Below are 23,504 nucleotides of genomic sequence, written 5' to 3' on the forward strand. Positions count from 1 at the left end.
GCAAAGCATTATTTCAGGCAAACATTTATTAAGTACCTGCTGTGTTGTAGACCAGTGCTAGAAAATCTATATATCACAGGTGGCATGCAGAGAGCTCGTTGTGGGTACGTGCTCATTCCCCCAATCCCCAAAGTTTGTTACTAGAAAGGCAGAAGGCTGCTCCCCTCTCCCTCTGCACCAGGCCTGATGACATTTTTTCACACCTCCTACCCTTCTGCCCAGCAGCCCAATGGGAGTGCTTTCTCCCTCTCTTTTGTGGGGTAAGAGGGAGAGCAAGGTAGGCCCAGCACTTAGTTGGGGGGTGGAGGGTCAGGGCCTGGCACTGTCTCTTTAAAAGGTTTGCCATCACTGTTCTAGACACTTCAGTAATCATTGGGAATACAAAGAAAAAGAACAGATGGTTCTGTGTGCCTTCAAGGAGTTGGATGGGGGGGTGCAAGGTATAAAAGTAGAGAGATTGTAAAAGGCTTTGAATGACAAAGGATTTTATTGTGTTGATCCTGCAGGTTACATGGGGTTGGTGGAGTTATTGTTTATGGGTGGGATATGATCAGACCTGGGAAGAAGATCGTTTTGGTTGATGAATAGAGGAAGGACTGGATTGGACTTGTGGCAAGGAGACCAAACAGCAGGCTCTTGTGAAAAAAAAGACCTGTTACCAGGGTGGTGGCAGTGAGAGAAGAGGGACATCCATGAGAGAAATCTCAGGCCTTGACAATAGATTGGATACATATGGGGGGGTAAGAGAGTGATGAGGAGTCAAGGATGACATCTAGGTTATAAGGCCAGGTGACTGGAAGGATGGTTATACTCTAATCATTGATAGGAAAGTTAGTAAGGGAAACATAATGAATTCAGTCTTGAGACTACAGGACATCCAGTTCAAGATATCTGAGAAATAGTTAGAGAGGGTAGCTAAGAGATTAGCGCAAGATAAGTAGATTTGAGAGTCATCAAAGGAGAAGAGAAGATGGTCTAAGACAGCTGCAAAGGACCCTTAGAGTTATCATGTATGTCCTGGGTGAAAATCCAGCACAGGAGACAGAAGAGGAGGTTAGATAGATAGAGGAAAACCTGGAGAGAGCAGTGCCACAAAAACCTAGGGAGAAGAGAGTGGGCTTTTCTTTGATACTGCCAGGCAGTAGGGCAAGAAGGAAGAGAATTGAGATGAGGCCATTAGATTTGACAACTGAAAGATTATTAATTTTCAGAGAACATTTTCAGTCGAATAGTGAGTTTAGAAGCAAGATAGTAGAGAGTTAAGAGTACATGGAGAGGAAAGGAAGTAGAAGCACCTATTGCAGGCCTCATTTAATTCTTTGCCTTAAGCAGGCAAAAGTGAAAACTTAGATACCTCATATGTAAAAAAAAAAGTGACAGATTATGGATCACTTATTGGCAAAATTGCTTGAAATTTAGATTTTGCTTTTCTGTCTTAAGTGATTCTTTATTTGCTATATTTCTCTGAACCTAACTCTTAAGAGTAAGCCTTCAGTATCTTTCTTACCACTGAGAACTACACCCAATGAAGCAACAGTCAGACTTTTGATCCCTATAAGCTACTATTTTTACTTATAAACTTAAACTTTAAAGAAGAGTTTACACTTGTTTTATTCTATCCATTTACTTTTCTATTTTTCCTTATTTTTGATTTATTATTTTTTAACATTCTTTTTAAATTTTGAGTTCCAAATTTTCTCTTCTCTTCCCCATGTCTCCTCTACTCCTGCCCCTTCCCTCTGAGAAGGTTAGCAAAAGGGAAGAGAGAGGTAAAGGACAGTAGCTGGCAAGGGATGGATGGACCAAATGAAAGAATTTTCAGGATGAGGGACACATGGACATGGTTGTAGACAATAAATTGGAAGTAGCCAGTCTACATTGGTTAAACTGGAGCGTACCTTGAAAAGAACCATTTTGCCTTAGATAGAATTTCCTATATATAGTCAGCTTGAACCTCCTTTGGAAAAGAAAACAGTTGGCTATTACAGTGTTGTCAGAAATCTTTTAATTAAGCATAAGATTCATCAGACAGATTAGCTTATTCATATAATGATATTAATTATGCTTTCTTTGTAAGCAGCACTGATATAATTTTAGCAACTAGTATTTTAAAAGTAAAATTCCCTGTGCATGTTCATCTTTGACATTTTTAGTCTAAAATAATAATTTTGAACTTTGTACAATACAGATTTTACCTTTTAGCCTTTTTATGTACTTGGAGAAATCAAGCATCAAGCCATTACCTAAACTGTTCTGGGAGCAGATGTTTAGGCAGTAAAATTCTTTATTAACAGAAATTACAGCTCTTGCTCTTTTTAGGCAGGAGTAAGCATGTCTAGATGATTTGGCATAAATCATCTGACTTGAGGCACGTTTTTTTAGACATAGAAATGTTACTGAACACCTGCTTTCTTGCCTCAACAAATATATTTCTTTTTATAAAAGGGATTCAATAGATTAGATGAAAAGGAGGTAAGCTCTCCTTTTTTTCTTTATCACACAAAGATCAGGAGTATATACCTCAATACATTAATTGATTTATTTTAAGTTCCTATAATATTCTTCAAAGGCATGTTGAAATGAATAATTCTAACAAAAAGCATTTGTTAAGTGCCTACTATGTGCCAACCACCATACTAATTCCTGGGGATAGGCAGAAACAAATGCAAAAACAACATCTTAAGGAGCTCACAGCTTAATGGGAAAGACAGTATTTGTAGTTTTATGTGCAGGTTTTAGAGGTTAAAAGACACAAGTTCTAGTATTGATTATGCTACAAACTCTTGTGATCTTGGCAAATGAAAAGAAGGACATATGAGACAGGGCTGGATAAGATACCTTATAACTCAAGTTCTCTGATCTGGTAAGAAATGTTATTAAATTGATAGTAGAGAATGTAATGTTCCTTGTTGTAAGGTTACATGGAGTGGGCATTGGGAAGAGGATGCAGCCAAGAGGCTGATAGCAAAGAGCCCAGGTGTAGAGATGGGAGTTTCTGGGTCCAAATGTGACCTTAGATACTTTTAAACTCGATGACCCTAGACAAGTTACTTAATCCTTATTGTCTAGCTTTTACTACTCTTTTGCCTTGGAACCTATATTTAGTATTGATTCTAAGACAGACATTTAAAGGAAAAAAATTCATTTGAGAGGTTAGAGAAGGGTGGATCAGACCTGTGACCATATTAGGACCTCCTTGTGATTATATGATTCTGAAAAGTGTATTTTTACACTTCATTCTCCTTATATAACATTGCTACAATATTTACTTTAAAATGTCATTCATATATATCACATTCTGCAAATTGGTCATTCTGCAAATATGTCTTTTAATTGTGAATTAATAGATGACAGTTGGGCCCTTAATAACCTTCTCTATTGATTTTAACATAGTGTTTCTGTTAGCACAGCTCAGACTCATGGAATTCTTAGCCTTTACCAGGCAAAAGTGAAAACTTAGATAATTCATATGCAAAAAAAGAGTGACAAAGATCACAGATCACTTATTGGCAGTTATTTGAAATTTAGATTTTGCTTTTCTTTCTTAAGTGATTTTTTTATTGGCTATATTATTACTCTGAACCTAACTCTTAAGAGTAAGCCTTCAGTGTCTCTTACCACTGACAACCCAATGAAGCAACAACCAGACTTTAGATGCCTATAAGCTACTATTTTTACTTATAAACTTAAATTTTTAAGGGAAGGAGTTTATGCTTGTTTTATCCTGCCCACTTACTTTTCTATTCTTCTTTATTTTCAATTTATTATTTATTTTTAACATTCTTTTATTTTTAAATTTTAGTTATATATGTGAAATCATGCAAAACATTTCCATATTAGTTATGTATGTTAAATTATGCAAAACATTTTCATATTAGCCATATTTCAAAAAAAGAAGAAAGATAAAGTGAGAAAATTATACTTCAGTTTTACACTCAAGAGTTCATCAGTTCTCTCCCTGGAGGTAGATAGCATTTTTTCATCATGAGTCCTTTGAAATTGTCTTAGATTGTCTTATTGATCAGAGTAGCCAAGCCTTTCACAGTTGATCACATCATTACAATATTGCTGTTACTATACACAATGATCTCCCAGTCTTATATCACTTCATGTTGCAACAGTTCATATAGGTTACCATGTGTTACCATGTTTTTTCTGAAGCCACCCCCTTTGTCATTTCCCACAGCACAATTTAAAAGGCATCCCTTCAGTGTCCAGTTCTTTGACACCACAAAAAGAGCTGCTATAAATATGTAGGTCCTTTTCTTTTTGCCTTTTTGGGACACAGACCTAATATAACTATTGCTGGGTCAAAGGGTATGCCCAGTTTTAAAACTTGGGGCATAGTTTCAACTTGTTCTCCAGAATGGTTGGACTGGTTCACTATTCTATCGTAGTTCATTAGTGTACACATTTTCCCCCTTAACTCCTTCAGCATTTGTCATTTCTGATAAGAGTGAGGTGGTAGAGTTGTTTTAATTTACTTTTCTCTAATTAGTGGTAGTATAGAACATTTTTTCATATTATTATAGATAGCTTTGATTTCTTCTAAAAACTGTCTATATCTTTTGGCCATTTATCAGTTGGGGAGTGGCTCTTATAAATTTGACTCATTTCTAGTCAGTATATATTTGAGAAAGAAGGCTTTTATTTTTTTATGAACTTGCTGTAAAAATTGTTTTATATTACTTCATTGTCTATGGTTTATTTTAGCAAAATATGGTTTTCCTGATTATCCCGTTTAACTAATTTTGCTTTGCTTTGTCTGAGATTATTATCCCTTCCTTTTTTTTTTTTTTTTTGTCAGTTGCTAGGATGTTAGATTCTGCTCCTACCTTTATTTAAAAAAACTGTGTGTCTTTCTATTTAAAAAAAAAATATAACATATTGTTGGATTCTAGTTTCTAATCCATTCATATTCATAATTAGGATTAGTTTCCTTCCATCTCTTTTTCTTCTTTTTTTCCTTCTCTCTCTTTATCTTGTCCTTTCTGAAAAGTCTATTTTGCTCCTTACTACTGACTCTTAATTTGCCTTCCCTTTTATCATTACCCACCCTCCCCTTTCTCCTATCCCCTTTCCCTCTTATTTCCCTTTTGGATTTTATAAGTTATATTTCTATACTCTACTGAGCATATACACACACATATATTTATATGTTTACATTTTAAAATTTTCTTTAAACCAATTCCAATGAGAGTGAAATTCAAACATTACCTGCCTTCCCATTCCCCCATTATCCCTTTCACTATAAAAGCTCTTTCTTGCATGCCTCACTTATAGGAGAAAAATTTCCCTATTCTACCTCTTCCTTCCCCCTGCTTCCAGTGCATCCCTTTTTCTCATTCATTTTTTTGGAAACCATTCCAACATAATTAATTACCAGGCATGCCCTCTGTCTATATAAGCTCTTTTAAACTCCCTTAATAATGATAAAGTCTTTAGGAGGTACTTGTTATCATTTACCCATATAGGAATATAAACAGTTTAATTTTAGTGAGACCTTTCTGATTACTGTTTACCCTTTTATATGCTTTTTTTTGAGCCTTATGTTTAAATGTCAAATTTTCTACCCAACTCTGGTCTTTTCATTAGAGTCCTTTCAAATCCTCTATTTCATTAAATAGTAAAATTTCCTAAAGGATTATACATCATTTTGCAGGATAGCTTATTCTTTTTTTTTTTTAATTTTAAACATTTATTAATATTCATTTTAACATGGTTACATGATTCATGCTCCTACTTTCCCCTTCAGGGATAGCTTATTCTTGATTGTAATTGTAGCTCCTTTTTCTTCTGGAATGTCATATTCCAAGCCCTCCACTCCTTTAATGTGAAAGCTGCTAAGTCTTGTGTGATCCTGATTGGGGCTCCACAATATTTAAATTGTTTCTTTCTGACCTGGGAGCTCTAAGAATGTGGCAATAATGTATCTGGAAATTTTCCTTTTGGGATCTCTTTTAGGGGGAGTTATCAATAGATTCTTTCAATTTCTCTTTTACTGTTTGGATCAAAGATACAGGTGCAGGTTTTTTTTATTTCTTGAAATTTGATATCTACCCTCTTTCTTTGATCAGAGCTTTCAGGTAGTCCAATAATACTTTTTAAAAAATTGCTGTTCCAAATGTTTACAAAATCCAAACAAAACAAGCTTTTCCACATGTTAAGAAAAAGAAGATATTATACAAATGAAGTCATGGGTCATAGAAATCATAGGAATATAGGAATTTTAACTACTTCATAATAGATCCTGTCCACTAATTTCCCAATTTCTCTTTACCCTTCCTGAATTAGATAGGATATGTAGGCTAAACATATTCATATAAATTAAGTTTTTCAAGTTTTATCTTTCTGTTCACTTTATGGAGATACATTCTCATTTGATTCTTCTAATATTAGTTTTGTGACTATGTATAATGTTTTCCTGAGTCTACTCATTTCACTATTTACTATCTCATGTAGTCCAATAATTCTTAAATTATCTCTCCTTGATCTGTTTTCCAGATCAGTTGTTTTTATAAGATATTTCACATTCCTTCTATTTTTTTCATTCTCTTGACTTTGAATTTTATTTTTGCTTCTCATGAAATCATCAGCTTCGACTTGTCTGGTTCTTATTTTTCAGGAATTATTTTCTTCAGTGATCTTTTGTACTTCTTTTTTCATTTGACCAATTCTGTTTTTTAAGTTTTTCAGTGAATCTTTGAATCTAGTTTTCCATTTGGCCTATTTTGCTTTTTTTTTTTTTTTAAACCCTTACTTTCCGTCTTGGAGTCAATACTGTGTATTGGCTCCAAGGCAGAAGAGTGGTAAGGGTAGGCAATGGGGGTCAAGTGACTTGCCCAGGGTCACACAGCTAGGAAGTGTCTGAGGCCAGATTTCAACCTAGGACCTCCCGTCTCTAGGCCTGACTCTCAATCCACTGAACTACTCAGCTGCCCCCCCCCTCCCCCTCCTATTTTGCTTTTTAAAAAGTTCTTTTCTTCAGTGAATTTTTGTGTCTCTTTTACCATTAGGTGAATTCTGTTTCTCAGTGTTATTATTTTTTTGGTATTTCTTTTGCCAAGCTGTTTACTCTTTTTTTTTTTTTTTTTCATACATAATTGTCTTGCATCACTCCCATTTTTTCCTTTATCATTCTTATCTCTTTAATTCTTCCAAGAATTCTGGCTAGTCTCGGGTTAAGTAACAGTTTTCTTTGAGACTTTTCTAAGAAGCCATTTTCACATCGTTGTCTTTTTTCTGAGTTTACCTTGGTTTTCTCTAGGTTTTTTATGGTCGAACTTTTTAAATTGTTTGATCATTTTTTCTTCTCTATTTCTTATCTTTGAGCTTTATGTTAAATTTGGGCTTTTGTTTACTTTGGTTTGGGGGAGTTATTGGCCCAAGCGTTAGACTTTTTCATGTTGTTGTTTTCAGAGCTAATTCTGGGGAATCTGTAGGTTTTTGGTGTTTCTGATCCTGGGAGAGGTTTGGTTACTGCTCTGCTGAGCTACATTTGGTCTTCTTATCCAAGAAGGGGCCCCTATTCCTTTGCTGGTGTTTCTCTTTGCCTTGTTAACTGAACAGGTCTCTTGGTTCCTTGTGACTGACCTCCAAGTGCTCCTGTCTGCTCTGGAACTGCCACCCAGAGCTGTGCAAGTTGATCAATGCAGAGTATACTCAGTGCTAACAAAGGATCTCCTGTAATCTCTTTCTGACCAGTTGTCTGACTCTGTTATCCTCTCTGGGCTGAAAGCTCCCAAAGCTGCTCTTGTCACAACTGTTGCTTCTATAGCTGGATGGGGGGTGGCCTGGGTTTCGAACAGTTATCCACCTCAACACAAACTTGTCTTGTTGACCTCCTAAGTTTTCTTAGACCAGAAAAATGTCTCATCTGACCTTTGATTAGCTCTGTCTCTATAGAATTTGATTTGAGGTTTTATTTTAAAGTTGTTTGGAGGAGAATGTTAAGAGAGTTCAGCTAAGTTGCCTCTAATTCACCATTTTGCTCTGAAGAGTGCCCATTTACTTTAGAATTCTAGCTTTTAATCTTAACATTTTACTAAAGCTATTCTTTTTTAAAAAGATATTTTATTTTTCCAATTGCATGTAATAACTTTCCACATATGCTTTTTGAACATTATAAGATCCAAGTTGTCCTCCTCCCTGCCACCTTTCCTGCCTCCATACAAAAAGCCACACACAAAACTAAAGTAAAAAATAGTATGCTTTGATCTGCATTCTGACTCCCAACAGTTCTTTCTCTGGAGCTCAATACCATTTGTCACAAGTCTTTCAGAATTGTCCTAGATCATTGTATTGGTGAGAATAGCTTAGTGTTTCACAGTTGATCGTTGTATAGTATTGCTGTTACTTTGTACTGCGTTCATTTCATTCTGCATCAGTTCATGGAAGTTTTTCCAACTTTTTCTGAAATCATCCTGTAGAACTATTCTGAACACTATGCTTTTTTTAAAAAAGTTGTTTTTCCATTGACTTTAAGGTTCTCCCAAGACCTTCCCCCTTCCTCTTTTCCTTTCCTTTTCCTGTTCTCCACTACTTGTTGATTTTCCATCTTAATATCCCACCATTATCTTTATGACTTTACTATGTAACCCATCTACCTTCTGCCACTTTGACTTAATTCTTGTCAGTAGTACTGCCATTCTCCCACTTTTCTATTCTAGTAACATGAGACATCCTTGAGCCTTTTGTACTTCCTTTCATATGTCCAAGTCCTGATTTCAAGTCCATAATCTCTTCTATCCTGTCATCTTTACTGTCTTTACCTTTGTTTTAGTCCTTTGTAAACCCTTGTGAATTACTGATAGCCTCTAAGCATATCTCCATGTAGTCTTTCTCCCTCTAATTTAACCTACATGTTGTTGCCAAATTAACTGCCCAAATGCCCTAATAATGTCAATTTGCTATTAAGGAACCTTTAGTTCAGGGGTCGGCAACTTTTTGGCCGTGAGAGCCATAAACACCACATTTTTTAAAATGTAATTTTGTGAGAGCCGTACAGTGCTCACAGTGCCGCTCCTGTAACAGCGCCTGAAAAAAAATGGACTTTATGGCTCCTGCAGAAAGAGCCATACATAGCCGACCCCTGCCTTAGAGGAATACAATTGTCAGAAACCCTTTAATTTTTCACAGGGAAATTTCCCACCTAAGGACCCCTGCTTTAGTTTATTAAATTTATAGTTATTCCTTATTGTTCACTAAATAAAATCCATATTTCTGGTATTCTTGATTTGGTTCCAACTTATCTTTCTATCCTTTCAACATGTCCTGCTGTTCCTTCTTCTGTGATTTTGCTCATAGTATTCTTTACACCTAAAATGTACTCTCTTTCAGCTCAACTTCCTCTCTATTCAGCCTTTTATAATTTTCCCGGACCAAAAAAGATTTCTCCCTTTTCTGATCTCTTTTTGTCTTGACGTCATATAGCAAGTAGCAGTCCTTCATTTTTCCACACATCTATTCTTGGACTCTAACCAAGAAAACAAAAACTCTGAAATAAACCACAAAATGGTCCCAGAAAGTAGGAAAAAGGGTGGGGAAATGGTGTGCACTGCTGACATATTTGTTTAGATACTAATTTTCACTTTATTCACCATTAAGGTCAAGAACTGCAGACAGGGTGTTTTTATAAAGACCTATCCAGACAAAAGATAGAAGTTAAAATTTATCAGTATTGTTGATAGTACTCTATTTTTAGATTTAAATGTTATGAAATATATTACTAGTTACTTAATGACTTTATTTGTTTTTGATAATATCAATTTAAAATATGTATACAAACATACACATGTACAATTCATAATAGCTTTAAATTTTTTTATTTTTTTTTGTTTCAGGAACTTTATATAAAGTCTTTGTTATCAAAGGGCTACTAGTCAATCAACTCTGTAAGGAATAGATAGGAATTAGAAAAAATCCGTCTGTTACTTTGGGCCATTTTCTTGTAAGGAAATAACTTATATAGAAGAAGATCTTTGTAATGGGATTTTACTTGTGTTTGACAGTGTTAATTATGTAGTCTTGCAGTAGTAAAAGGTTTTAGTGTGGTTTTTCTGTTTCTTAAAGGTATACCTCGGAAAAGAAAATTAGATTCATCTTCCTCATACACCTCTGAAGATGAGGATGATGAGGATAATCAAACCGTAAAAAGGAAACGGTTCAATCCTGTAAGTTATACTTTACTTGTATTTTTTAGCTCAGAATGCTACTATAGCTGATGGGTTTTTTTGAAAGCATACCAAATCTGAATTTTTCCAATTCACTAGTAAACCCTTTTCTTAGTTATTACTCCTATATGAAACTTCCCCCCTTTCTTTAGATCATTTGACACACTTTTTCTCTATGTAGTTTGTTTGTATTTCTACCTGTATTCTGAGTGATAAAATGTTTTGAAGCTCTGTAGTTGGTTAGAAATAGAGCAAAGCTCATTTTTCAACAAATATAGAAACACAGTTTTGACAGATCATTTTTGAAATAGTTGCTTTAGATGAAGACATTAAAAGGCATCTTGGAATAATCCAAAATGATCTGAGTCTTACAAAAAATTCTGAAGCCTATTTGCCAAACAACATTTATTTATTTGTTTGTTTGTTTGTTTCTTTAGCAGCATACAGTATTAAGTGATTTGCACATACGTGTCTGAGGCCAGATTTGAACTCAGAAAGATGAGTCTTCTTGACTCTAGGCCCAGCTCTCTGTGCACTGTGTCATCTACCTGCTCATCAAATATCTTAACAAATATAAAGGAGCAGGTAGCAGAGTTAACATGACACTTCCTGTTACTCCTCATTAATCATTCAGTGTATATTGAATGTCTCTCACTTGCCCATATTTATAATATAGCTGCCAATACCTGATAAATTGTATTTGGTTTAATATACTGTTAGAATAATTAAGGCTTTCGTACCCTCAAACTTTTGATTTTAATTTTTAAAATTTTTGTTCTTAAACACCAAATCAAGTGGGCATTTTCATATATAGTAATAGAACAGAAAATGGATTGTACATTTGCAAATAAAACTTTAGGTCTCAATTGTGTACAGCTTGTTTTATATTTAATATATGTCAAGGCTATCCTCTACTTTTTTCTCACCACCTTTCTGTACAGTGCTTTAGAAAAATAGCTCCTTTCTTTTTTTCCCCTACTTTATCCATGCCCCCTTAAAAAAAAATAAAACTTTTGCAGCAAATATGCATAGTCAAACAAAACAATTACCTACATTTTCTCTGTTGAAAAATGTATGTTTCATTCTGCATTTTGGATCCATCACTCTCCCTAGAGGTTGATACTATGCTTTATCGAACAGTACTCTGGATATAAAATTTGCTGTTCCTTGTGAAATCAACTCTTACAAAGTAGCTTGTGGGGTAACAAAAGAGCAGTTTATTTTATTTTGGTTTTTTTTTTCTAGAGAAATGTTCATATTTTTATTTATTAGTCAAGTTAATAATAACAATAAGGAAATTGTCTTTAAAATGTTATCTGTCATGACCATCTGACAAAACAAATCAATACATTCTGAAATATAATCTTTCCCTTACTTCCATCTTAAACTGTTAACTGGGTCTGATCCATCCGTCTTCTGCTAACAAAATAGCAATTTGATCTTGTAAATTTAAAGAGTACACTGGGTTAATTAGAAGAAAAAAAATTAATTGCTTAGAAATCAAATCATGCAGCAAAGTGTAGCATGCATCCATTTTTTTATCCTAGTAGATTTTGCTAGAGAAAAAGAAACTCAGCAGCTTTATTCACTGTGTACAGTGACTAGTGATGAAGGCAAATTAAATTGACATCTCAAGTTTGTTTTATGTTTTTTAAAATCTTTATTGAATTAGTAAATGAAAACAAGTGACATGATTAAGGAACAAGTTCCAGCCATTTGTTTGAGAGGAGATTTGAATTTGTGGTCTATAGGTCTTTCATTCCTATCTAGATGACATTTGGCAAAGAAAAATTATGTGGAATGTGTTCAGAACAATAGCAGTCCCACTTTCCAGTTTCTTAACCTACATTTAAGGAGACTAATTTGCACACTTGTATAAATTTACATCACTAAATAACCAGTGAAACTCCTTGTTAATAATTTTTAAAAATCTTCATTAATGAAGCTGTGTAAAATCTGTTCTTAAAAGATAATTAATTGATTTAGCTTTATAAAACAAGATTCTCGTTTTCCACACTATAACTGCTTTTGAGTCGTTTGCATGTGGAATTAGTCAATCAATGAATGTAGTAACAAGATAAACTTAATTTTCTCTTTATTTGTGATCTTGATGAAATTTTGAGCCAGGACTTATAGTGCCCCTCCAAATACTCAAGGAAAGTTATATTGGCCACCTTCTATTAGTCTTCTCCAATCTGAATATTCCCAGTTCGTTCAATTGAATACAAAATTGAGGATTAATTTAAATTTTCCTATGTGAAGAGGGCAATTATATATTATATAAAATTAAATGCAGCATTTAGTTGGTAAGGTATGTCACATACACATTTCACTTTTGTAAGAAATCTCATTTTAATGGTACAACCTATATTTAGCCTATTCTAAATATAGAATATTGGTGCTGTGGACTTTCAAAAGAGAAAATGAACAGTTTTAGAGGATCATAGATTTAGACTTGAAAAGAGATATTAAGAGATCATTTTGTCCAATCCCCTTATTTTCCAGAGGAGGAAATTAATATCCTAAGAGGTTGTGATTTGTCTAATTCAGTACAAATAGTGGCAGAGCTAAGATTGGTTCTCAGAGCTAGGACTGGATGGTGACTTCCAAGACTTCAAGACTAGGTGGTCTGGAAGGATTGTGGTAACCCTAAAAGAAATAGGGAAGTTTGAAGAAGAGTTTAGTTTATGAGGATTTCTGTTTTGGACATTCTGAATTTATCTTAATTGATAGTATTTAAGGAAGAGTAGGTTGAATTTTAGAGCAAGATAAGAAGATAAGTAGAAATTCTTTAGAGGGAAGACTGGCTTATATATATGTAGTATATTAAATGTTCACCAAAGGGGCATTCTTTCTCTTCTCCCCCAAACCTCCAGTAGGGCATTCTTAAAAATTTGAGTATATATATATATATAATCTCAAGAGCAGGGATTTTTTTTGTTTTTGTCTTTTTACTTTGTAACCCAGTGCCCCACTTGTAGTAAGTTCTTAATATATGCAAAGTCAAGGAGCATTTATCAAACACACCTACTCTATGCCAAACACTATGGTAAGTGTTGAAGATACATAGAAAGGCAAAAATAATTGTCACTTAAATAAGTTCTCTTTCTGGAGTCAGGGGAATAAGATAAAACTACTCTGTATGTAGATAAATTTATATTTATCATGTTTATACCAAATGTAAAGCCTGGATCAATATTAGATAGTCTTAGAAGGAAGGCATTAATATTAAAAAAGATTTCTTACAGAAGTAAAGATTTGGGAGAGGCTTTAGGGAAGCTAAGAGGCAGAGAATTCCAGACAAGGAGGCAGCCAGTAGTGAAAATGTACTGAGTCAGAGATGAAATGAATGAGCCTTGAAACAGGACAGCCAGCTAGCAGGCTCCAGGCATGAAGTGTGAAAGAGAAACCTATACCAGAATAGTTCTAAGGACAAAGGGAAAATGTTTTCAAAAGTAGAAAAATTGGGAATTGGCAACTGATATTAGAATGGGATAAGAATGAAGAGTGAGTTGAGAATGACTTGTAAGCTTCAGTGGTGGTGATTGTTGCATAGTTGTTTTAAAATTGTTCATTTGGAATTATCTTGGCAAAGATAACTAAAGTGGTTTGCCATTTCCTGGTGGTACCCTAGACAGTTATAAGGAAGTTAAGAAGAGGAAAGAATTTGAAGAAGATAATGAATGAGCTCTGTCTTAGATATCTTAAGTTTAAGATGTCTATAGGACATCTGATTCTAGACATTTAATAAACAAGCTGGAACAGGAGAGAGATTAGAGTTGAATAAAGATCTGAGAATCATTTGCACAAAAATGATAGTCAAATTCGTGGAAACTGATGAAATGACCAGTGGAAATGATAGGAAGAATGAGAAGCGGACCCTGGACAACCTTGGGATGGGGTGTTTTTGTTGATTGGCACAATGTTGATGCATAATTGGCATGTATTAAAATACATTTTTTAATAGTATTACTTTTGGGGAGAGACTGTTTCTTTTTCATTACTTTTGCCCCCTAACTGTGGATGTTCCCAAAATTATGTCCAAGTCCTCTCCATTTTACTTTTGTTAATCTCATCAGTTCCCATGGTTTTCTCTTTTAGGCCTAAAACCTTGGCATATTTTCATTTTCCCTCTTCCCACATATCTAATTAGTTAACAAATTTTGCTATTTCTGCTCTACAACATCTCCTTCTTCTGACCTTCCCCTCCCTCCACTTTTTTAAACCCTTACCTTCCATCTTAGAATCAATAATGTGTATTGGTGCCAAGGCAAAAGAGTGGTAAAGGGTAGGCAATGGGGGTTAATTGACTTGCTCAGCATCACACAGCTAGGAAGTGTCTGAGGCCAGATTTGAACCTAGGATCTCCCCTGTCTATTGGCTCTCAATCCACTGAGCCACCCAGCTGCCCCCACCCTTTTTCTCACAAAGCTATCTCTTATGTTCATTATTCACCTCTCACTTTGGTTATAGCAACAGCCCTCTTTCCGAAACTCTTCCTATTTCAGATCATCCTTACATAATCCTGCCAAAAATGATTTTCCTTAAGTGCAAATCTGACTGTGTCACTCCCCTACTCAGTCAACATCAATGAGTCCCTCTTGCCTCTAGGATAAAATATAAATTCTTGTTTTATTTTGTTTTTAAATATATTTTATACAAATTGACCCCAATTTATTCTGTACTCTGCAGTTTGTAATGAAGCCAAACTGTTTGTTTTTCTATTTCTCCCACATCCCAATCCCATCTCCATGCCTTTTCACTGAATTTTTCCCTAGAATAATTTATGTCTCTAAATAGTGGAGACATAAAAGAGTGAGTGAGTACAAACTGAAGTTAAACTCCAAAGATCAAATCAAGCAGTTGACTGCAGTTTTTGAACATTTTCTTCACTTTTCTCTCCATGGACCCTGGCTATTTTAGTCTGTCATTGATATACAAAAATTATATCTTTGCTTTCCTTTCCACAGCATAGCTTTCTCTTAATCATTTATGTGTGTAATTAAGTCCAGTCAAAGAATGGACAAAAGTGGTAAAACTAAATTCATTTTATGACTGAGAAACTTTGAATGGAGGAACATAAATTTATGAGTTAAATGGGATGTTTGTAATTGTAGATTTCATTTATCTATACAAATGTTATCTTTTAGTATGTCTTCAAGAATTTTTGTTGAGAAGATCTCAAGGTTTATTATGCAAAATATATCCAACTAATTTCCTGAAAATAATTGAATTTGGGGGAATTATCATAAAAATTATATAAATGAAGAACTATAGTATATTGACATTTTAAATATATGACCAAGCTATGCTAGCCATTTTTATCATTCCATTTTAACTCTTTTTACACTAAAATAAGCAAAAAAAAAACCCCTTAAAATATTATCTATCTCTGAGATCTCTAAATGTGATGTTTCTTAGGCAGGTTGGAACATTAATGCTTTTGATTTAAAGGCCATTACATTTCTTGCTTTCTCAAAAAACTCCTGATTCTTCATCCCCAAACAGCTTGAAGAGCCCAAGGATTTTGAAGAATCAGAAGATAAATGGGACAAGCAGGAAGCAATTGTAGCAAAGCTGCAGACCGAGTTTCCCAGTTTGGCTAAAGAGGTGAGTAGGCCTTGAAGGAAATTTAACAATTTTATGTGCCAATTGTCTATATTTGAATTTTTTTAAACATCTTTCAGCCTCTGTAGCTTACTTCATCTTTATTTCTAACACTCCCTCACCCCACAACCATTAGTTAGAACAAAGAATAAGGGTTTTAATTTAGAAAAATTAACTTGAACATCAGTCACGCCTGACATATGCTGTGAAAAATTGAGAGTTTGTGAATTTAAACTTGTACAAACTTTTAAGGAGAGAAATCTGCATGTGAAAACTTTGTTATCTTGGCTATTGGAATTATTGTACTAGTAAATAATTTTAAGCATGGCTAAGAACAAAATGGTTTTTATTACTACTATATATTTATTACTGTTGATAAAGAAAATATTTTGTTATGAACAATAAAAACAGTTTACTAGAATTAATAGAAATAATTGTTAATGATGTTAGAGGTAAGAAACCATTAGCATCTTAAAAAAATATTTTTCATTTAGAACCTGGAATAAGAATAATTTTGCTAAATCAGGAATTAGCAGGATGTTTCATGAATGCATACTATTAATTTATCAGGTGGCTAGATGGCACAGTGTATACAACACTGGACCTAGAGTTTGTCAGACTTGGTTTTAAATATGACTTAGATACTTGTGTTGACTCCTGGCAAGTTATGTAAATTTTGTGTCTCAGAACCTCCCAAGTTTTTTAAGGTTGTTTTAAGGATTAAATGAGGTAATATTTGTAATGTGCTTATTAGCACAGTGCCTGACTCATAGTAGGCACGTAATAAATGTTTCATAGCCTATTCCTCTTTTTGGATTCCTAAGAGCAAGGATTTTGTTTTTTTCAACTTTATTTATTTCAGGGTTTAGCAAAAGTGTTTTTCCCTGAAGGGTTAAATTGAGACTATAACGTTTGAAACTACAAACATTTCAGAAAATGTTTTTATTTTTGTTTGGAGTTATGAAATTATTTCAATAAATGTGTTAATTATTCTTTAAGCGATTTTGTCATCCAGCATGGAAATTGGCCACTTCTTTCACATTCAGTTTATAGATTATGATCAACAAACTTACCCTAAATCAGCTTAACTTTACCATTTGTATTGCAATATTTGTAACACCTATCTGGGTGGCATTTTAGAAATAGATTTCATATAAATGGAAAAGTAAATCATTTGTAGAAATTATGTAATTCAGTCATGGTATGTTATATGTTTGTGTGTTTTTTGCTTATTTGGGTTTTTTGGGGATATTTTTTCTCTTGAGATATGTGGAAGTTTCCTAAAGCATTAGAATAGAAGTTGGTTCAAGTTATTAGTCCCCTTCATTTTCTTGCCAAGTGACATTGGGCAAATACTTAACCCAATTTACAAAACAGAAATTCCTTATTAATTTCTTATCCGATGATAGTATACCTAAGAATCAGTTCAATGTAGCAAACATTCATTGAACAGCAAACATTCATTGAACACCTTTGTTTCAGGCATTGTGAACAAAGAAAAGAAAGTATACAAAAGCACTTTGTAAACTGTAAGATGAAAAGAGCTCATGTCACTTTTGTTAGAGCAGTCAGTGAGAGATTGGATATATACAGCTAAGTTTTGATTGGTGCCAGTAATGAATCCCACATGTTATATACTATTTAGACATATATGAACTATGGTAATTGTTTCCAGCCTACTGGAAATGTACAATATAAATTCACACCTCAGAGTGTATTTGCTCTAGTATAAATGACCCACAGAACTAATGCTCTTTTCCATCAAATTATTGATGATACTCATTGCTATCAGAGGAATCATTTCAGTGACAAATTAAAAAAAACAGATGGCTAAATGTTTTTTAATTTTATTTTTATTTTGTGTGTGTGTATAAATACACATTAATAATAGCATACATATACAGAGACATTCTTCAGGGTATTATTACCAATTATATTACTTCTAAAGTGTATTAAAAGATTTGACACAGTGTCATGACTTTTGATCATCTGTCTACCTTATGTTTTGAAATTTGGAATAAGGTATGGCATTTTCCCAATACAATGAAAGGGCTGCTGAGGGCCTTTCCCACTAACACTCGACATCTGGGAATTTAGATAGTACTAGAGAGTTTTCTGTCTCAGCTAGAGTGGACCTTGGAGTTTCATGGTCTACTCTGTGCACAGCACAGAACATGAAATGAATTTTCATTCATGCCTTTTTTTTTTTTTTAAGGGTACAATGTATGCTACCTGATACTAAATGTTCTGTGGGATTTATAAAGATAAAACAATTTTTAGCCCTAAGAAATCCTTTGTCTTGTCCTACAGAAGAATTTAGATGTGAAATCCTACTTTCCTTTTTCTTTAAGCCTTTAAGAATTTGCCTTTTTTTCCTGTTGACAGTTTTAAAATTTCTGGCTTATTACTGAACTTAACTGAATACCTTCTGTTTGTATAACTTTGTATGACGTATACAAAAATCATGTGTAAGGTATACAACAATTGAAAAATGGATTTATTACTCTGAGGAGCTGACCTTAAGATTCAAAATAATGTGAAATAACTCATAAACATTGGGAAAGTAAAGTTAAAAAAAATTGAGGATATAAGCTGATGTTTTTTTGATTTTATAATTAAGATTTTTGAAAATGCACATGCATTTATTCTAGGAACTAAGAGAAGTACTTAAGGAACATGAATGGATGTATAATGAAGCTTTGGAATCTCTAAGAGTATTTGCTGACGATCAACAAGGTAAAAAATCTCTGCCGTATACCATCATGAAGCATGCAGATTTCACAACTACAAATAAGGTTGCAATGGGTAAGAACATAAGAAGTAGTTTATTTTTAATAGGGTTAATTCACCTGTGTAGATTTTTTTTTTTACATCTATCACTTTTTTAAAAAATCTCTTTCCTACTATAGACATAACTGATGCAATTTTCCTCCTTTCCAACATATTGTTAGCTTACTATAGCAGATGATTGAAGGACAACTTCCAGCCTAGGCCAAGTGGGTAAGATAGCTGATGCCTTTTCATCCGTGTTATTCAATCTTATAATTCCTTTATAAGGAAGTATAGAAATAAAGCAATAATTAATCATTATCACTCTATAGGTGATGGTGGGAACTACTCATTTTGTTCAGATGACTGCTACTTTTCCTTCAGAAGTAGAAGAAAGTTCTTTTATTCCTATCAATAATAATTATAATAATAAATAATATCTAGCATTTATATAGCACCTACTATGTGCCAGGCATGGTGCTAAGCATTTCGTAAGTATTATCTTTCATTTGATTCTCTGAGAATTAAGTGCTGTTATCATCTCTGTTTTACCATTGAGGACACTGGGGCAGACAATTTAAGCAACTTGCCCAAGGTCACATAGCTAAATATGCGTCTGAGGTCAAGATTTGAACTCAGACCTTCCTGATTCTAGGCTCTGCTTTATCCATTGTGCCACCAGCTGCCTCAAGACAATATTATTACCTGAGATCAGAAATCATGGAACATATGGGAATCTTGGTAAATAGATACTATTCTATTGCTGCTGGATTCATCCTACTGCCAGTTGATAACAAATATAAAGGAAATATAAATTGTGACTAAAAGAGGGAAAGTGTATCACCTTATTTTATAGACAATTTCATTGGATGTAGTTTTGAGTTGCATCACTCACTTAAATTTATTATCCAATTCAGCCCAACAAAATTAAATGCCTCCCATGTGCAAGGCATTTTGTTTATAGCATTTCTCTCATACTATGTGGTTATGTAATACCACTCGGTATTACTGAATTTTTGTTCATTTTTAGCATAACTATTTAGCTCATCTTTCACCATTAAAAATATAGCTTATTGGGACTTATTAATTTGTAGTAGAATTCTAATATTCAAATGAAAATATGTTTAAATGTTTATATTCTTATCTCTGAAAAAGTTCAAGCTCTTTGATATTTATATTCCTAGTTTATAGTATTTCCAATAGTTTTTGTCTTTATTACATTTACAGACGTACAGTATCCTTCAAAAAGTGAAGTTTCTAATGGAAAAGCAGTCTCAAGAAAGAGTCAGAATCACCTTAAAAATACTACTAAAACAAAGCTGAAACAAAAATGTTCTGTTAAAGCACAGAATGGTTTTAACAAAAAAGGCAAAAAAACTTTTTTCACTTCTAAAAAGGAAATGCCAGACTCTGAGTTTGATTCAGGCTCTGATGTCGGGAGCTCTTTGGATGAGGACTACAGCAGTGGTGAAGAGGTGATGGAGGATGGCTACAAAGGTAAAATACTTCACTTCCTGCAAGGGGCTTCAATTGGTGAGCTCACTTTGATTCCCCAGTGTTCTCAGAAAAAGGCTCAGAAGATAACAGAGCTCCGGCCCTTTAACAGTTGGGAAGCTCTGGTAAGTCTACATTCTTTTTTTTCCTGCCTTTTTTTTTTATTCCTAGTACATTTATAGTCAAGGTATCTTCAGCCTAGAAAAGCATAGATGGGTGGCCTTATCCTGAGTAGATTCAAACACTACATTTGCTTTAAGCCAATAGCATTTCAAATAGTGTCATATGACCTAATTTTGAATGAATTAAGGGGTGATTTTCCTGAAAAACCCAACCTGATTGGCCAGCAATACTGTCACTCATTCTTTTGCATAGAAACTTGGTTCATTTCACTGCAGAAGAAGAAATTAGAGCTTACATTTAGGAAGGAGTTGTTTGCTAGCCTGTTCTGATTTGTTTCTGCTAAAGAACCATACAGAAGGCAAGAATGTGGCAGAATTTTTACAGCAACTTCTTGAGGAGCAGCAACAACACCCAGGGGATCTCCATGATTCAAATGCCAGCCTAAGTGTTTCAAGCTTCAACATAAAAGAAGCAATTGTTTATTTGATTTTTCTTTATAAAGCAAGTCAGTCTTTAACATGTTTTTCCTGGTTAAACAATGCAGCCATTTAATGGAGTCTAGCAAACTTCAGTGTTTTTTTAATTCAAAAGATAGAAAAAAATGTGTGGAAGCCTAGAATTGAAACCTTAGGTGAGAAGGAGATATAACCACTGGTAAGTACACTTTACATGTTCATTTTTCTGAAAACTTGTTTCTATTTCATATGTCTTATACATTGTGTATCTGTTTTTTAGTTTCACGTGTTTCAGGAAAATGTCTTCAAATCTTATACATGCAGAATGCATAAGAGAAAATCTAAAACCTTATGCATTAAGGTTTTGAGTAAATTTTTGTGAGAACTTGGAGTTTTATAACATTTATTTTTTTTAGGCCTATAGAGTAGTATACAAACGATTCAGTAAAAACTTATAGTCTCTCAATAATCTTAACTTTTTTAAAAATAGAAATAAATCTTTATTTTTTTTAGATGGAAAGCAAAAAGTTATAACTATAATTATGTCTAATCTAGTGAGCACCATTGTTCTGAGGGGCTATAGGGGGGAAAGTGATTATTTATGCTGTAAAAAAATGGAAAAATAGTAAAAATGTATTTGAAAAATATAGAAACGCATCATTACATGTATTTCATAATGAAATTCGTTTTGCCTGAAGCCTTAGCTTTTGAACAGAACATCTGTCAAAGCAGATCCTTTCAAAACTTGTTTGGTTTTGCCTGAGTGATTTCTTTACAAAAGTATTTGCTAAAGGGCTCTCTTTCCTCTCCTTTGCTGTTTTCTTTTTCTTGGGACTAATAGGTTATTATAGTCCTAAGTTGCTTGGGCTTGTCAAGCCCATTATTCATTATTTAATAAGGAATGCAATTGTCAGCACTCATATGTTTAGTTATTGTAACCACATGCCTAAATATACCAATACAGAAAAATAAATTGTACTATAACAGCAGATGTGGGCATGCCAGATACTTTTGTATATTTAAAAGATACACAATGGTCCAAAAGGTAGAAAGCATCCCTCCTTACCAATTAATTGGCAGTATTGATGCTACAAGAGAGAATTAAGTTGTGTTTTAAAATTCTTCGTAATATTTTCCCCCTGTTTAAACAGTTAAAATACAAAGAGTATATTATATGTTTCTTGCCTAACAATTTTTAATTGCCTTAATTGTAAAATTGACATTATGCTTCAAGGGATAGTCTTCTTTATCTGACCAAAGTCAAGACAAGAGTGTTAATGATTTTATGCATATGTAATTATTAAAATGAAGTTTACAACTTTTCATATATAGGCAAATCAAACATTTCATATTGTAGAAAACAGTGTGTGAAAATCTAAGGGGTTCTCATTTGTTTAGAACTTTAAGAACTTCCTTAAACTATTTCATTGAGCAATTTAATCATCAAATCAAGAAGAAATATTTTTTGTTTGTTTTTAGTTTGGACTGATTTTATCAGTCCAGAGACAACCTCCAATGTAGATAAACAATTCATCTGTAATTCAGACATATCAGGGACACAGAGAAAGGTCATACAGTATGACTTGAATTGAACCTAGGGCTTTCTAATTCACATCTACCTCTTCATTCAATGTATTACATACTTTTTCTCTTAAGAAAAAATGTAATATAAATATTATACTTTCTAATGAGAGCCAGCACTTGGTTATGTGACCCTGGGCAAGTTAACTTGGTCTCTTAATACTCCCGTACAAGTCTGCAGACGGTGGTTTAGAACAGAATTACCTATCTTTAAGTAAAGGGCAAATCCCTATACTAGTGAAATCAAAAGTCTGACTTCCCTTTCTCTTTTGACCCTTTCCCTAAAGTCCCCCTGAATCTCTGAAAAAATCTCTTAAAGTTCTACAAAAAGTCACCTTCCAGCTATATCATATATTTTATAATTTGTAAATAAGGAAAGTAGAAAAGCAGTTTGTTGCCCCTAACCCATAGTCGCCATAAAAGTATATATTGTAGAATAATGAATATTAATGAAACAGTGCCTATTGTTTAATTTCATGCCTGCATCATTTTTATTTCAGTGAATATCTAGTAGAAAACAGCTCATTTTAATCCAGAAAATTATTATTATTATTATTTTAAGATATCACTGAAACTGAATATTGGTCATTTTGAAATCTGCCAGACTCTTAAATTTATTAGGTTCTATCTAGGAAAATTATTTCATCCCTGTGTATATATAAACAAACATATTGTTTCCCTTTTACTACTTAATACAAATTTTTTTAGCAAAAATTTAAATTAATGTATTATTGAAGTTCTGTCTAGATTTTGAAAAACTTAATGACTTACAGCCCTCATTTTTTGTCAAATTAATGTTCTGTGCTGTCTTGATCCTTGGCATTGGATCAATTGGATTGGACATTATATAGCCCAAAGTTTTTCTCAGAATATTGGAATTTCAAACTAGCAGAGACATTAGGAGATCATCTAGTATATAACTCATTTTTGAATGATAAAATGTTGAGTCTCCTTTCAGAATCAAGATGCATAGTTATTTTAATAATTTTTAAAATTGCATCTACTGGTTTGCTATTAATTCCTCATTGTCTACATAATATTTAGGTGTCTTTTTTGTGATGATTGCACCACCAAAAATAAATTTTTCATTTTGAAAGCTGAATTTCTTTTTTCTTTTAATACTTAAATTTTTTAAAAGTAGTATATGTTTCAAAGAATTTTGAAGCATTTTACAAGGCAAGATTTAATTGAAAAAATCTTTCTTTAAAATTAAGTACTTCAGATCATTATTACAAATTTATTTAATAAAATTCCAATGAACATATATCTTTGTTTTGGTAGATGATCTCATTAGAATTGAACA

The 23,504-nt window shown here is 33.5% G+C and overlaps 1 protein-coding gene across 1 annotated transcript in view; it reads left to right on the forward strand.

The window, feature by feature from the left end:
* Positions 1–23,504, forward strand: part of SMARCAD1 (SWI/SNF-related, matrix-associated actin-dependent regulator of chromatin, subfamily a, containing DEAD/H box 1) — a 94,399-nt gene that overhangs the window by 25,406 nt on the left and 45,489 nt on the right. Inside the window, exons 6-9 of the mRNA XM_044682255.1 lie at positions 10,072–10,172; positions 15,681–15,782; positions 18,431–18,584; positions 19,776–20,167. Of these exons, the coding sequence (XP_044538190.1) occupies positions 10,072–10,172; positions 15,681–15,782; positions 18,431–18,584; positions 19,776–20,167 (749 nt within the window). The remainder of the gene's footprint in view (positions 1–10,071; positions 10,173–15,680; positions 15,783–18,430; positions 18,585–19,775; positions 20,168–23,504) is intronic.

This window comes from Gracilinanus agilis, chromosome 6, assembly GCF_016433145.1.
Source record: "Gracilinanus agilis isolate LMUSP501 chromosome 6, AgileGrace, whole genome shotgun sequence".
Taxonomy (NCBI): Eukaryota; Metazoa; Chordata; class Mammalia; order Didelphimorphia; family Didelphidae; genus Gracilinanus; species Gracilinanus agilis.